The sequence below is a fragment of the Lolium rigidum genome, chromosome 4 (genome assembly GCF_022539505.1).
Source record: "Lolium rigidum isolate FL_2022 chromosome 4, APGP_CSIRO_Lrig_0.1, whole genome shotgun sequence".
NCBI lineage: Eukaryota > Viridiplantae > Streptophyta > Magnoliopsida > Poales > Poaceae > Lolium > Lolium rigidum.
Genome location: NC_061511.1, coordinates 162,265,152 through 162,282,150, shown reverse-complemented (window position 1 = coordinate 162,282,150; position 16,999 = coordinate 162,265,152). Strand labels below are relative to the sequence as shown.

Below are 16,999 nucleotides of genomic sequence, written 5' to 3'. Positions count from 1 at the left end.
TGACAAGGCCGCTGCCCGCCGGTGGGTTTTGGCAGTCAACAAAGTGACCCTTGCCACCACATGTATGGCAAAGCATATCGCGGTTGCGCGTTGTAGACACACCAGAACCACTCGTACTTGCCGCAGATTCGGACTTCTTTGCATTAGAAACATTGGAGACTGGTTTGCTAGGTGGAGTAGAGTAAGGAACGGAGCGCGTCGACGGTGCCGGCGCCGTAGAGGGCGCGCGGGGTGTAAAACGCCCAGCTCCCGTAGCACGTCCTTTAACCTTTGCTTCTTCGACCAAGCTGTGATTCAGCTTCTCTTGCATGATGTAACAATTGATTCATATCGGTGTAGGTGTAATGACGAACAATGCCTTTAACATCATACTTCAATCCATTGATAAAACGCTGCATTGTCATCTCGAGAGACTCACGGACACGACCACGCTGCATAAGCATCTCCATCTCCATGTAGCACGCATCAACAGTCTTCACACCTTGCCTCAATAATGTTAGCTTATCAAATATATTCCGCATGTAATTTGTAGGCACAAAACGAGAAGTCATAACTTCTTTCATAGCACGCCATGTACGGATAGGTTGTGCACCATCTTCGTCGCGGTTACGAACCAAAGAATCCCACCAACGCAATGCATAACCATCAAATTCAGAAGAAGCAAGCTTGATCTTCTTATCTTCAGAGTAGTTGGGATGTAAGCTCCATAACTTCTCAATCTTGAGCTCCCAAGTGAGATATTCTTCAACATCAGCTCCTCCTTCAAACTTGGGTATGGAAAACTTGGGCTTACCCAATCCATCTTCTTCATCTTGCCCATGACCATTACGGCCAAGTGGAGCCCGACCACGCGGACGATGACCACGAGGCGCACCACGAGCATTGTGTGCGTCATCTTCAAGCTCAGGATCTTCATCATCGTCTTGTTGATGTTGTGTAGTCAAGTTCTCAATAGCGAGGCGCATATCGGCAAGATTGCGCTGTATATCGGTCATTTGATCAGCCAATCCAGTGACGGTGATATTAGTAGCATCCAGCGTCTGTTTGATCTCGTCAACTGTATCCTTAAGCTCATCATCCTTAGTGCGGAATTCACGTCGCATCTCGTTACGAAGAGCTTCATACTCCCTCCATGTGACGATATCTTCCGAATTCTTGTTTTCCTGGTTAACAATCTTATTATCACTAGCAGACATGATTAGTAGGTTAGTGCACTAAATCCAAAATATATGGTGATACTCTCACAACTCACTCAAAACTGATAAGAAAAGGAAATCTTACCGTTCCAAAGTAAAATAGTGTTGCTTACCACTTGTAGGAACAACTAGTGCACGGATGTAGCGAAGCGAATATCAAGGGTATAAGAACAATCACACGACAAAGCAGGATATATGTGGGGCTGTAGGTAGGCGACCTATTTGCACCAATAACAAGCTCTAGCGCTGACCGTAGACAACCAAAGATACTCACACAAGGCGATATAATGGGGCAATGCAACTATATGGAAGAAAAAGGTTGCAATGCACTAGAGAGACGCTAGCAAAGCTCAACGAGACAGGCACAAGATTGCTCAACTACGGGTGCAGTAAAGTAAACTTAGGCCTTCACTTGATTCAACTAGCACAACACTTTTCTTTTTGTATTTTTCTTTTTGTATAACACACGCAGCTATGTAGCTCCTTTTGCTTTTTTTTAAATTTTTTTTTTGACTCAACTCCTTGATAACACGGCCAACAGAAATTGCAAAGCACCAAAACCATAACGAGCAGCCTGTCGAGCGGTAAAACTAGTCTCTTCTGGGGAAGTTCCTAGTCACTTTATATCGATAGGCTGTGTCTATGGTTGGGAACAAGCACACTGTACGCTATGTGGACTCGGAGTAACAAAACTGACACACTATGATAACACTAATGATAGATAAAACACAAACCCTAACAATTCTACTAGATGAAAGATAAAGATACGCAAAAACAACTACGAAAAGCAACTAAAACTCGAAATTAGTGCAATCTAAGGCTATGGCAAACCCTAACCCTAACTTTTTATGGCTTTTTCTGGATAGGAAAACACTCACAAGTCAACTATGGGGTGGATTGTGGATGGCTTACCGAGGAAAACTGGAAATCTGATACCAAGATGATAAGGGGTGGCCCGATCTTCTCAGTAAGCAACGGTGGTGATGATGATCACGGGGTGATGGCAACGGAGAAACACGACGATGTAGTGGATGATAACTTGTATGACGCAACGAGATCTCTCGATTGGTCCCTGTCGCCGTATGCAACAGCTCTCAACCCCGCAAGATATTCGCAACTCCACACACTTGCGCACGTAGCCGCCGACCACGAAGCGGTAAGTTGCAACCGTCTAATTCCCAATGGAACAAGCAGATCACACAAGACTTAAACAGGATCTACACAATATCCAAGCAATATGGTGTAGGGAATTCAATAGTTTTGCAGAGCAAACAACTAAGAACTAGGGTTTATCTTAAACGTGGTCTAAAGCAGCTAGGGGGCGTCCCGGGCACTTATATAGGTGTCCGGGATGAGTTCTGGTCGAAAAGATACAAAAATAACCGACCCGAATAGATCCGGTCGAGACAGACTCGGACTCGGTCCGGTCCGGGATCCGGTCGACCGGGCTGTGGACCGGGTGGTCCGGTCCGTGGTCCGGTCAACCGGGCTGTGGACCGGGCGGTCCGGTCGGGGTCCGGTCAACCGGTCGGAAACCGGAAAACTCGCGAAGTTTCCGGTTTCGCCCCGTACGATAAATTCCCTCCGGTTGGTGGCCGGTTTACGACCGGTCGACCGGACCGAGGGACCGGGCTGGCCGGTCTGGGGGCCGGTCTGACCGGGTTCTGGACCGGCCTGGACTTCTTCTTCTCCTCTCGCGCATTCCTCCCGCTCCTCCCTCGCGCGTCCATGAGATATCTTCATGTCCAGCTCCATGTCCAGCTTCACGGCCTTCTTGACGTCCGTCTTCATGTCCAACTGCTCCTCTCCTCGTGCGATGCTTGTCTCCTCTTGATACCTGATGATATATAAGTAATAGGACTTAGGCAGTATAAAGCTCTCATCAATCAAAGTATCGTTTAGGAACAAGTTCACCTGTTGTTTAAGTAGCTTCGCACGAGCTCTTGTAATTGGTCCAATCCGAACTTCATTGGACTTGAGCTTCACAGCAGGTTCATCTTCATTTGCTAATGACGGAGGTAGTAGTGAGGTAGGGATGTCCTCATCACTATTCATATCACACACCTCCAACGACGATCTAGCCTTCTTCTGGGGGGTCAGCCAGGCTCCAGCCACGATAGCAGCGGCGGCAGACGAGCTAGCACCTCCAACTTGCTCAGCATCACATTCAACTTTCCTTTTTCTTCTTCCTTCAACATGATTTTTCATTGAGCACAATTGAAGACCACTTATCTCCACATCACCTGCATCCCAAGTCATTGAGTTCGATTGAATACATGATCATTTCTGGTAATCCAGATACTTCTCAGGATAGCAGCAAAAATCATATTAAACAGAGTATTCTTTTTCATGTCATTCCAGAGAACATATAGATCAGACAATTTGGTAACCCGAGTCAAAAGACCCAGGACCAACCCTATCTCCTTCCAAAGATTGGAAGCAACCACACGGTCAAAAAACAAATGCTGACAAGACTCAACTTCATTGCAAAAAACACAAGTTAAATCATCCATTTTGTCTTTTAACCAAATTATCTCTAGTGAGCAATTTGTTGTGAAACAACAGCCAAAGAAAGAAAGAAATTTTGGGGGGAACTTTTAATTTCCAAACACAATGTATATCAATAGGTTTAATTTCTCCAAAATTCACCACAGCATACATAGACTTAACACTATATACTCCATTGGCCTCCCACATCCAAATCAGAGAATCACTTTCAGTTTTAAGGTGGACAAACTGAACAATTTGCTGGATTTCCAGCCATTGCACCATCAACCTATGATCAAAACACCTTCTGAAGGTTACTTTCAAAGACTCCCCATCCCAGAGAAAAGCAATGGTTTTATTTTGTTCATTGACCAAGAAATAAATTTCCCAATATTGAATAGCTAGGCTACAAGACCCAAACCAGTGATCTTCCCAAAACTTAACTGTTTTACCATCTCCCACTTTTCATTGGTGCCCCATTTTAACAGCTTTAGCAGCCCACATCACCCCTTTCCAAAAAGGGGAGGCACCAATAGAAGAACAGGAGAATATATTTGGATTGTCAATATTATACTTAATATCAACAATCTGTTTCCAGAGTATGTTCTCATTCAAATTATATTTTTTAATCCAGGAGGCTAGAAGGCACATGTTCATCCCAGATAAGTCAGGAATACCCAAGCCTCCATAATCCTTCTTCCTAGTAACTAACCCCCAATTAGCTAGATGGTACTTATGGTGACCCTCATAATTATCCCAAAGGCAATCAACCATTTGAGAATTATCAGAGTAATAACCCACTTGGGGAATTTAATCACACTAAGCACATAAAGAGAAATGTTGGCTAGAACACTTCTAATCAGCTCCAATTTAGCAGCATGATTAAGAAGTTTTCCCCTCCAACAAGCAGCCTTCTTCAAGATTTTATCAACCGCAGGTTGAATATCTTCTTTTCTTAGTTTACCATGATGTAGAGGAACCCCTAGATATTGCATGGGGAACTCACCCAACTTACAGCTCAAAGCCTGAGCAAAAAGTTGTGCATCACCTTCAACCACATTAATTGGAACCAAGTCACATTTGTGAAAGTTGATTCTCATACCAGACATTTGTTCAAAACATGACAAAATCCACTTTAAATTTATGGCTGAAGAAAGATCATTTTCTATGAAAAGTAGAGTATCATGAGCATATTGCATGCTAATAACACCACCACCTCCCACTTCTTGCATCAAGCCAGCTAACTGCCTATTGGCAGCAACCTTGGACAAAATGTGGTGATTTTACCACCACAAAGCTAACCAACACCATATAACACTTACATAGACACATATCACATATATGATATAACTATTAGTAGACGGGTTAACACCTGCATCTAACAATGAGGGCTTCACGCTACCACCCTTGATCAAAAGCCATCATCAACACTGGAACATCAGTGTTTGAACCTCGGATTAATAGTCATCACATTAGTTTATACGTCCATCAGTTCATCATGTTAAACTACTACTACATCCAAACAAATATAGATAAATAGCACACGTCATCATGTGTTGCCACCTAGCCGTGGTCATGGAAGGTGTACTGCCTGGAGATAGAGCTCTTGGCCTTGTAGATCATATCTTCAGCACGAAGACCTGAATCTTGAACTCCACCGCGTCGTTATGGACAATCTCCGGCTATATCCTTCCTAGCACCATCTGGCCTTCGTGATAGGCGATATGTGCCCATTCATCGCACCAACGACGGGAGGACATTGCCATGTTGCGGGGCAACATAACGGCAAGCACGTGCAAGTCATTCACGTCTAGTTGGACGTAGCACCGACAATGAATTAGGACCCTATGAATGTGCCCAAGCTTTGCCTAATGGCATGCAGTGGCACCGCCGCTGCCTCTACCCCGCCGCAGCACGACCAACTTCATCGCCTTCCTCTAGCGGTTCAAGGGGAGAAGGTCCTAGTTCCTAGGTGGAGGATAACATCCCCTCATCACCATGTCGCGGTCCAACATAACAACCTTGTCGGTAGTAGACAAACATGTAAGAACAATGTACAAGTACTAGAACAAATGCAGTACAAGATAGTGATGCCAATGCACAAGACAAGATCATGGAAATGCACAGGAAGAACATCATGGCAGTACAAGATGGGGATACCATTGCATCAGAACAAGATCATGATAACTATAAGATCGTGATAATGGATAACTATAAGATGATGGCAATGTAAGAACAAGGTCATGCCAATGCACAAGAGCAAGATCAAACCAATGCATACGTACCAGATCATGCAATTCCGAAATTGGGAAATGCTCAAGTACAACAACAATAGATCATGCATAGTTAGTGCATTTCCTAATTTGGGCAGCGCACAAATCACATATACAGACATTGGCAATGCCCAAACTGGACAATGCCAAATCTCGGGCTTGGAGCGCGCCGCGTCAAAATGTGCACCGTGCCAATAATTTTCTTCATGAGATAGTCGTTATTTTCTTCGTGAGATAGTCTCAACGACTCGTCGAACCCATCACTCCCCGACGGGCCCGGCGCCCCCGAAACATTTCCTAAGAGCATCTCCAGTCGCGTCCCCCAAAGCGTCCCCCAAAGAGATTTGGGGAACGCCGGCCAAAAAAACGTCCCAGTCGCATGCCCCAAAGGCCGCTTCGGTCCGGACGTGCTCCAAATGTTGTCCGGCGTCCCTAGCCCATCCCCTGTGTATAGAGTCTCTACCGGGGACGTCGGACACGACTTTTACACGACTTTTACACTTACTTTTTGTTTGGAGGTCGCGTTTGGGGGACGTGGCTAGAAAAGGGACCTTCTCCAAACGAAAATTTTGTCCGGACGTCCCCCAAACGACTAATCCGGCGCTTTGTCCGGACATCGTTTGGGGGACGCGACTGGAGATGCTCTAACATTTCCTATAGTGGGAACGGGCTTGGAGCTCGGAGCGTTGGATAGCGTATTGAGCCGGACCGGGTGAAAAGGATGAGCACAACTAGTAGGGATAAAATGTCCGGCGCGCCGCGCCCAAAAAAAAAAAATCTTTGGGACAGCGGCTGGAGATCCAGCCCCGAGGCCTCATCGGCGAGGAGATGAAACCCTGATTGGTTTCTAGATCGAGTACTCTTTCTAGATCGCCTCATCTCTCTCCTCTGTACGCACCGGTTGAGACCCCTTTTAACTCGTAAAATCCATTCCAAACTCGATTATGGGAAATTTCAACTGGAAGATCCCATGACAACCGTGCGTACGCAAGTAATGTGCATACAACAAGTAGTGAGAAATTTTACATGGCTAAAATGTTGAGGAAGGGATCAAGTGTTCTGACAAACTACTGAAACGAGCAACAGAGCAAAAGCCGCCATCACTGGAGCGGAGCATCGATATCTCCTCTAGGAATCCTTCTTCTCCTCGCCGTTGCCGTCGCTGCGGCCGCGGGTGCCGTCGTCGGCGCTGCCGCAGTAGTACCTCTGGAGCGCCCTGGGCAGGTAGAAGGGCACGAGGAAGGCGAACAGGTTGGCGCCCCAGAAGGCGAGGTTGGCGACGGCGAGCACCCTCCCGGCCACGAGCCGGCGCGGGTCGACGCCGGGCCCCCCGCGCTTCTCCTCCATCTCCTGCCGCAGCCACTCCCCGGCGGCGAACATCCTGCGCGCGCTGTACATGACGGGGACGGCGGCCCTGACGGGGAGCGAGAACCGCCAGGGCCAGGCCGCCGTCAGGCCCTCGGTGAAGACCTGCGAGGCGAGGAGGAAGGCGTGCGGGGCCGCGTTGGCGACGCCCGTGGTGTCCCCGGACCGGAGGCCGTCGAGGATGTAGAGCGCCGGGAGCGCGGCGCCGACGAGGAAGCCGGCCGCGGTGTGCGCGCCGAGGAGGACGCGGCCGGGGCCGGCGAAGACGGGGGCCGCCGGGTTGGGCTTCCCCGGGCGCTGCGGGAAGGCGAGCGCGGCGAGGAGGACGAGGTAGGGGACGAGCAGGACCGCGAAGGCGATGTCGGAGAGCGGGACGGTGGTGGAGAAGGCGAGCACCGCCGCGGCGCCCAGCGTGTTGAGCTGCTTGATGGAGAAGAGGTAGTAGTGGTGGTGCGGGCGCGCCGTGGGCGAGGTCGGCGTCGGGTGCAGCGGCGGCGGCGGCTGCCCCATCGACGGCAGCGTGATGCCGCCGCCCGCCGTCGGGCCCACGCCGCCGGACATGAGCAATTACCTACCGGAGAGATCGATCGAGTGCGCTGTCGCGGCGTTGTATGTTGATTTCGGCAGACTGGCGAGTGAGTGAAGTGTCTCCGGTGCGGTGCAGGAGGCGGAGGGCGGCTTAAGGCGACGGGTGGGTGGCATGCGTGGCGCGCTCTGCTGCTCGGCTCGCCATGGCGCGCCGCGTGTGGGAGATCTTTGGATTATCTTACTAGCCTCGGAGCGTGCGATGAACAGCGCAGCTCGAGTCGAGCTACGTGTTCCCGGCGTGTCGTTCACCGACTGGCACGCTCCTTGCTGGGAAGGCCTACCCAGGAACTTTCTGGAAACAAGGTGATTCGGAGGTAGAACCACGAGCAGGTACGCATAGATTCAGCTACTGATGGCTCTTTCCGCTTGCCTTGGTGTCTCCTGAAGTCTGAAGATGAGCTGGGGATAACAGGGATCTGACACTTGTTTCTGTTTTTTTTTTTTTTTGTAGAACGTTACACTGCGTATCTCCGTTTCGAATTAAGTGTCCCAGATTTGGCTACATACACAAATACCTAGACGTATTTTAGTGTATATACACATACAAATCTACGTCATTAATTTGGAACATAAGAATATAATCATGTTATAAGTTGTCATGCTTGCAAGGAAAAGGGGTGGTTTGATTTTGGGATAAAATGCACAAGACCAGCACACCAATTTGTTTGTATGCAGCCTCAACTTCCAGCTACTCCCAGAGAGGGAAATGTCAAGAGAGATTCAGTTTACAACAACAAAATACATGTCGCTAGAGCACCTCATAGGCTCATCCTCTAAGAGCTCTAAGCTCCCAGTGTTGGGAGAGTCCAGTTAAAGTCCACCGTCAAGTCAGACACAATGTACGCTACAGCTGCGTTAACGAATTCGCTACGTGCCACTCAGCTACGAGAGTCACGAATTTACACGTACACAACCTGCTCCAAGGCCTTCCAGTACCTGGAGCACGACGGGTTCTGGTGTATCGCCCTGAGAAGCCACGCACCAGGGCTCTGCATCGTCTCCGGCAGCAGCAACTGCTGCTTCTGCTGAGGAGCTGCTGCCGCAGTCAGCTGGCTCGCCAGCAGATGCATTTGGAAGTAGAGCTCCGCAGGCCGCAGTTCTGAGCAAACGAAAAGCAGGAAACAATAAAATGAAATGAGAAAGTTTTCAGCAGGGTGTTATTTGAAGCTCCGAGGTTCAGTTTCATACCTGGGGGCCATGTGAACCATTCGAGGCGAAGGTTTTTCTCCCATTTGGTTTTGGAGCCAAGGCTGCCTTCTGCTTGGGCCAGTAGGAGTGATACGATGGGTACAGTAGCTTGAGATTTCTGCTGTGCCTTTCTGAGGCTCGAAGCTGCACGGTTTATAAATTGAGGAGCTGCGTACCTCCGGGCAATTTCCATATTCATAGCTCCTGCCAGGATGGTTTTGATTCAGTACACAATGATAACAAAAAAAAAACTCATCTACTATTCCGGATTTGTTCTAAATTAATGTGGAAGTAGTGTAAAAGCAGCACAAAATTTGCAGGCAGTGGTCTTCACATCGCATTGGACAGGATGAATTCTACCTCCCAGAGTAACTAGCAAAGAAAAGTTAAAGCTGAGCATCTACTTAGTCACTTAATCCATACATGTGAAACAGAACCATCAGCTTCGTCATTATCCTATCAGCAAAATATGCCAGCTGTTGTGATACAATTGACAATGCTAAGGTAAGGCCAAAATATCAACTGTTAATGCTCACTACAAGTAAACCTAATGATAAACAAATCACTCGACAAAGAAGATTTTTTCTCAAAGTTTCTTAAGTAGACTGCAAGATAGTGCAATCATGACATTAACTGGAGGTTACAGCACAATCAACTGCAAAATGCAACTCTATATAAGAAATAAAAATGTTTCAGGGAAAACTGACAACTAAAATGAGCTACCTAACAAGCAGAAACATAACAAACTGGCTTACCATTGAGAAATAAGATGCAGCTATCAGCATCCTTTTCAGCACAAGCCTGTGCAAGAGCTTTTTCAGCACTTGCAAAGTCCTCAACCCGCATAGAGGACTGAGCACATGCTAGATTAAAAAGAGATGCCCATTTTGATGGGTTGCTACCCTTCCTCTCAATGCACTCTTTGAGATTTATCTCTATTTCATCAGAGCCAGGGCTCGGTGAACATAGAGATTCTAGTTGCTTCAGCATTACCCAGCCAATCTCAGTATTTGTCCGGTTCTGCAAGCACTTCATGTACTCCTTCCTGGAGCTTGAAAGATCACCTTGCACCACATAAGCCCGACACAGTTGCAAGTGTGCAAAGAAAGCATCCGCACTTGGAGAAGTAACTCTTAGAGCATCTGTAGCTTGAGTGATGCAGTTTGCATGGTCATCAGATTGCAAACTAATCTCTGAAGACAATAGGAGTAGCAAGTACTTCTCATAAAGGACGATTTTATTCTCTTCTGAATTGCTTCTGCTGGACAGTACTTGTAGAATCAACCTCTTCAAGATGGTACTAATGTGTTTGGGGTACTTCTCTTCATGTGCCTTTTGGAAAATAGCAAGTACAAGCAGGTACCGTGCATCTTGGTTCCATGGTTCCTGATGAACCAACCTTCAAAAGAAGTTCCACACTTAATTTGTGTAGCAAATCAAATAATTATGTTGTTGCTGTAACAAGTTGGAAAAGGCATACCTTTGCAGGTTGCATAGTGCATTGTACTGACTCAAGTACTGATCTTCACATGTTGGGAATGAGAACTTTGGATAAGAAGTGCAGGTAGCATAGCAAGACACTGTTGCAGATGCTTGAATTTGATGCGGAGACCTTAGGCCTCTATTGGATGTATGCCCATGGGACAATGAAGTAACCCTTACTGCTTTGTGAGAAGCAGTCCAATCTCCACCGGACAGCAGCAGCGATCCAAGATGGTTTCTGCACCATGCAACAAAGGCCATATTATGACCAATATAATCAAGTTTCATTATTCCAGGGAAGATTGTTACCTTACTAAACTGCAATCAGGATACATGTGCAGAACCTTTTTCAGGTAAGACAAACCACCCTCGACCCCTAAACAGCTGTTTGATTCCCCACCAATCTACAAGTGAAAATTAGTCTATATTACAACTAGCGTAGAGCCAAACAAAAATCCACAGAATACCAATATTCATGGGTACTTACTGCCTTCCCCAGAGCAATATTTGAGTGGACTTCACTCATCACCTCATAGGATGTAAGTCTAGGAGGCGTACTCAATTGAGGTAACTGAAAACGCTTAGTTGGCTGCAAAGCATCTAATGCAGAGATGATGAATTTCAACTCTCTGTTATAACTGGGTTGACCAGGGAGTGTATGAATGACTAAAGCTGCAGAATCCTTCCCGGTGATGTTGTATGCCAAGGTGCATATGAATCCCAATGCTCCAGTTGCACTCTCCTGCTTCATACTAGGTAAATTCTCAGCCAAGTTTCTTGATACAGAGAGAGCTTCGTCATGCCGTCCAAGTTTCCACAATGCAAAAGCATATGTCTGTAATCCATCAACGTTCAGCAACCCTAGAAATTTGAGATGCCTTGTTAAGTATTTATGTTTATGGCATGTACAAAATACTTGAAAATGATATGTTCACCCAATTTGGGAGAAAAAATAGGAAATAACTTCCGTTTGTTGAAGTGAAAATTAAACAAACCTTTTGTTTTCAACTCTTCGCACTCCCGTGCTGCATCAGTTGCAAGACCAGCCTGCAGCAAATGCGCTTGTTAATTGAAGAAGTGGAAGTGCTTATGGAGAACAAAAAAGGATAGCCACCTAACCAAGAACCAAGATTAATAAGTACCACACCAAGAACAACAAGATTATTACAAATATAAGGAAAACAACATATATTTTTTGGGAGATTGTACAGTAAACATCATGATTTTAGCTTCTTGTTCTGCAATACAATTATTGATTTATCAAACCACATGATAGTACTCTTACCTTACAAAGTGACCGGGCAAGATTCAGCGAAACATCAACAAAAGGATATCTGTTGTCTAACTTGGACCTGCACATCATGTCTAAAGCAAATTTCGCCTGTTGGTAAGATGCGATTGCAGATTGAAAGTCTGATCGGACTTCAGCAACCAATCCACTTATATTGTGTGACTCCGGGTAATGAGGCGCTCGCTGAACAGCCTGTCTTACAGCCATCAATACCTACATAGAATAATAGCAATACATATAAAGAGACTGACATGTCAACAAAGGAAAAGGAAGCATGAAATAAGTGTGAACAACATCAGCGTTGCTATAGTACCGTACATAACCTGGTTCACTAAATACACAAAACCCAAGCAACACTGCAGTAGCAGATTATGTTATACTAGATACTAACATATGACAACTGAAACAATTAGTAACACTAACTTGGTGACACTGCCAACAATTCAACAACAGTATACAATCTAAAGATGAGACATGAGACCATGTAATACAACCACCAGATTGAACGGATTGCTTTCAGAAAAAAACATCACTTCATTTTGAGCATGAAGGGGCACAATATTTACTCCGTAACTTTCAAGGACACCAGAAGAAAATTAAAACATACCTGAGGTGACAGAAGTTCACCAGAACGAGCAGCAATAGTTCCAAGGCCAATCTGGAACTCTGGCAGCTATGCAAATGTGTCATGAGAATGAGATAAAAAACTAAAGTAAGGAAATTATTAATCGGAGTACTAAATTGCATAGTTACATTGATATCAACATACATTTCAGATAATTGTACTTACAGGTAGTATCTGCACAGCTCTCAAGCAGCTTTCATAAGACTCGTTTACTGCACCAGCCCTTTAAGAGACCATCATACGAAGATTAAATCAGCTTAAGTAAAAAATTGAGTGCATCAATATAGGGAACGTTTGGCTCTTGATGAAATATGTAGGGGGGTGGTTACCCATATTGGTTATGATCTTCTGCCGACATTCCTGCCCATGGCAAGGCCAATGAAGGATCAATGCTTCGAGCTCGGTCAAATGCTTGTCTTGCTAATTGCTTGTGACCTGATTGTCTGTAAATCTGAAGGTCAAATCATTAGTAACCTTACTACTAGTTGAAGAGCCGATAAGGTAACCAACTGCAGCATTAATAGGACTATAGCAGTACCTTTCCAAGGTATGCCCAAGCTTCAGAGAGAGACATATCCAAATGCAGTGCCCTGATAAGAGAATGTTGCTTTAAAGCCTGATTACTTGACACTAAACCCAATGTGACCCAGAAATCCTTATTAACTGGTTCCAACATCAAACCACCCAACGACATTTTCTCTGGAAGCTCCCTGTTGCACAGAAAACATATAGTGTTATCAGAAAAGCTCCTCAAAGAAGCTGGCATCTTACAAACAAAGAAGTTTACCAAGTTATCGGGTCTACAGAGTTATTCTCCTCCATGGTACAAATGAGATCAAGACAAGCAGCAGTATCAATGTGAATATTAGCTTCCCAAGGTGTGAGATGCAAAGCTCGTTGATATGAGAGTTTTGCACCATTTGCAGCTGACAAGCATGTACTTCTCCACTCAAGGACAGAAGCTTTGAAAGTATGTTCATCCATGCCCCACTTGATATCCCCATGCTCCCACGGAAAGCATCTTGCAAGTGCAAGCTGATTTAAAGTGGGGGACATACATGGTTGAATAGAATAAGTTATAAGTTGGCAAGCAAATTTAAATGATTAATTTGGTAATAGATGTACCTGAGTGTCTGCGTGCAATTTCCAAACACAGGAAAGATTTCCAGTCAAGGAAGAACAAGCTTTAGCAGCTTCTGATGCTTCCTACATAAAACAACACTCAAGTGATATATGGGCATGAAATGCTATTAATATGAAACAAAGCATATACCAAAATACCTTTAACAGATTAGCTGCCCAGGTAAACGCCCCAGTAGCTACACAATGCCTTGACCAAGCAAGCAATGCAGAAGCAAGCCCAAAGTATGCAGAATGATTATGAGGAGCCAACTCCAAAGCTAAACGAAACTGTTCAACTCCCTGTTATTGTGTATTGTGCAAGAAGTGCAATAACAGAGATATTGTTACTCATAGCAGCAGTAGAGTTTGCATTGATGCACTATTAAATTGGTCTTTGTTAATAAAAAAACCATGTGTATCCAGCTCAAAATACTTCCTACCTTTCTGAAATAACCAAGCATCAGCTGGATGTTTCCACTTTCAATCAACGCAAATACCCTGGAACTATCGAGTTCAATAGCACGCCCATATGACTGCCAACAAAAACTAAAGTGAGCATATTCAAAAGACCCAATACAACACATTGAAATTGGTTATGACGCCAAAAAAGAAAACAGCGCACCTTTACTGCAGCAGTAAACATGCCCAAACGGTGGTAAGCCAGTCCGAGTGCCTAATACCAAATATAGAATGTTAATGAAATATTCAATTGTGTTGCAAGATAGAAGTATGAGTTAGGTATCATCAGCTTTGACAAGGAAAGAGAAGGAAATAGAACACACACCTCCCATAAATCAGCACATGTCGGGTAACCTCGTATTGAGTGTTGAAGGCTTTGTATAGCCTCTGACCATTTGTTTTGATGAACCTAAATTTTTCATGGCATGTCAATACTTATCATGGATTATGTTTCAATACACAAGTTAGCACATAAAGAAAAGATAATCACAAGAAAACTATAACAAATTTTACATAAGCTTTACTGGGACAGTTAAAGGAAGTACACTAGCAGCTCCTGACCCAAGAAAACAAAATATTGCAATTCTTAAAGCCTAAAGATAGGGCTCTAAACCTAGACATTGCAAAGATGGGTCAGTGTAACAAGACCAGAACCAGCACTAGGGTCGCAGGTCGGACAAAAATAAGGAGTTACCACCAGGCAAGGAATACCCAGTTACCCACAGGGGAGAGTGGAAAATGACCTGGGGAGAACCGGCTGAACTGGTCAATTAAACCCAGTGATGCATGTTAAGCAGGGTCTTAAAATGCACCAGAATATTTAGTATTTATTATAATTATGTGCATTCCAGATGGCGGTGTTTTACTGCCTGGCTTACTGCTTAGGCACTTATTTGTTCTATACTCCCTCCATTACTACATATTTGAAGTTCTATGTATGTCCTAAGTCAAACTATTTTTCTGTTTCACCAAATTTATAGAAAAATGTATCAACATATTTTTCTACAACACCAATTTACTTCCATCAGATTTTTCATTAAATATATCTTCAAACTATACAGATTTGATGTTATAAATATCAGCATATTTTTCTATAAACCTGGTCAAACTTAGAGAAGTTAGACTTAGGACTAACCTAGAACTATAAGTATTTGGAACCGAGGGAGTACTTCTATTCATGCAGCAACGCAAATATTCTGATTCCCACATGTCTCTGCTGTGATGTACTGACATCCACTTAGAAATACAATTGACTTTTCAAGCTACTCTCTATCAGTATTGCACAGCTGGTACCATCTCTGAGCTCTGCCCTTGCCGCGATCAGCCACCTTGACTACACAGCCTGTACTCTGCCCCAAATTTACTCTTCATGCTCCTCCCTTGCCTCGATCATCCACCTTGACTCCACAGCCTGTACTCTGCCCCAAATTTACTTGGCAGATCCAATTGGTGTGCCGATCTAGGTTCAATTGCTCCATAGCAATAGTAAAGTGTTCATACCAAACATAGAACATCTATCCATTTGTAATCTCATGATATATTAAGAAACCCTAATTTCTCTTCAATTAGTATCCTGGTTCCTCATCTGATCCCCTACATGACAAAGGCCTGAAACCGAAACCCCATCCACAATCTAATCCCAATGATTCTATTGTTTGACCGGTAAGACCTGCAAATTCATATTTTCTATCTAAACTTTTTAAGATCATTTAGTAATTTTAAATAGCTTCAAAATTATACTATTTGTGATTCTGGTTGAGTTCAGAGGTGTCTACATTCGGTTGGATTTCAAATCTTCCCACAACCTAAATAATTACTGACGCACCAAATTCCCTTTTAAGTAACACATATAGGCTATTTGATGGGTTCAAACTATGAGGCTCCGACCTAATCCAAATGTGTTTAGTCCATCATAACGAGTAGTTTATGCTGTTGCCATGATCGCTTTAACCAATAATAATGAATAAAAGGAACTGTTGCTGAAGTAACAGACCTGTAAGTAGCCGAGTCTCCTGAATGCCCAAAATGCGCGCGGCGACTTGCCAGCAGCCTCCTTGCACACAGCAAGCTCCAAGCTCTCCTTCCCATCCACATCAAGCAAATCGCAGAGCGCCTCCTGCAGAAAACAAGCCACATCAACACAGCACCACCACGAGCAGACCAACCAACAAACGCCTTCCGCGCAACAGGCACGCATATCTACACGCATTCCTTCACGCGGCACCCACCCCAGCCTCGGCGTCGTCGGGGTCGAGGGCCACGGCCCGCTGGAAGCACCTGGCCGCGCGCTGCGCGTCGCCGGCGCGGGCGTAGTGGTGGCCGAGGGAGCGGAAGGGCCCGCCGTCGTTCGGGTTCAGCTTGGCGGCGGCGAGGAGGCGCTCCGCCTCCTCCTCCTCCGCGCCCTGCTTAGACATGGCGGGCCGGCGAGCTGAGCCGAGCTGGGTTGACCCCCGCTGAATCTCCTGAGTGCTGCGGCGCTGCTGGCACTCCGCCCGCCGAGCAGCAGACGAATCAGCGGCGAACTGGAATTGTGTTGAAGGAATGGAGGACGGATGAATCCGAGTCGGGATGGATCTCCTCGCCGCCGGTGCAAGGAGTGGAGCGGAGGCCGGAGGAGCGGGACGGCGAGATTGAGAGAGGATTTTGTTGGAGGCGGTGGTGCTCCGGTGGAAGGCGGAGAGGGTTGGATAGATGGCCCCGTTGCGTTGCGTTGCGATGCGAGGGGAAGAGGGAAAGTAAAAGCGCTGTTGGATCATGGGCCAAACAACTCCAAGGCCTCATTTGACCGAATGATGGCCCGAACTCACTGGTGCAGATTGTAGTACCCCTGATTCTTTTTTCTTTTTTTTTTGCGGGTAAAGAGTTTTATTTATTTATTTATTTATTGTCAAAAAGTAATACATCGGGACACTTTGTGGCTAGA

The 16,999-nt window shown here is 45.5% G+C and overlaps 2 protein-coding genes across 3 annotated transcripts; both read right to left on the bottom strand.

The window, feature by feature from the left end:
• Positions 1-7,084: 7,084 nt before the first annotated feature.
• On the bottom strand, positions 7,085-7,882 carry LOC124706182. The gene has a single exon (XM_047237839.1). It carries the CDS (start codon positions 7,880-7,882, stop codon positions 7,085-7,087), a length of 798 nt encoding a protein of 265 aa, XP_047093795.1.
• A 629-nt stretch (positions 7,883-8,511) lies between these two features.
• Positions 8,512-16,370, bottom strand: LOC124706181 (tetratricopeptide repeat protein SKI3-like). 2 transcript variants are annotated; one of them, XM_047237837.1, is made up of 20 exons: positions 16,305-16,370; positions 16,070-16,192; positions 14,402-14,485; positions 14,240-14,290; positions 14,058-14,150; positions 13,777-13,917; positions 13,621-13,701; positions 13,283-13,530; positions 13,034-13,205; positions 12,825-12,946; positions 12,661-12,718; positions 12,478-12,543; positions 11,865-12,083; positions 11,575-11,626; positions 11,067-11,440; positions 10,889-10,983; positions 10,578-10,817; positions 9,853-10,496; positions 9,098-9,301; positions 8,512-9,008 (listed from the first exon to the last, which is right to left on the bottom strand). In XM_047237837.1, the coding sequence occupies exons 4-20, from the start codon at positions 14,258-14,260 to the stop codon at positions 8,809-8,811; spliced, it is 3,030 nt and encodes a 1,009-aa protein (XP_047093793.1). In that variant the 5' UTR covers positions 14,261-14,290; positions 14,402-14,485; positions 16,070-16,192; positions 16,305-16,370; the 3' UTR covers positions 8,512-8,808. The 2 variants fall into 2 exon arrangements, with proteins under 2 accessions (XP_047093793.1, XP_047093794.1); XM_047237838.1 differs by lacking the exons at positions 14,402-14,485; positions 16,070-16,192; positions 16,305-16,370 and having other exon boundaries at positions 14,058-14,163; positions 14,240-14,267.
• Between the last annotated feature and the right edge of the window lie 629 nt (positions 16,371-16,999).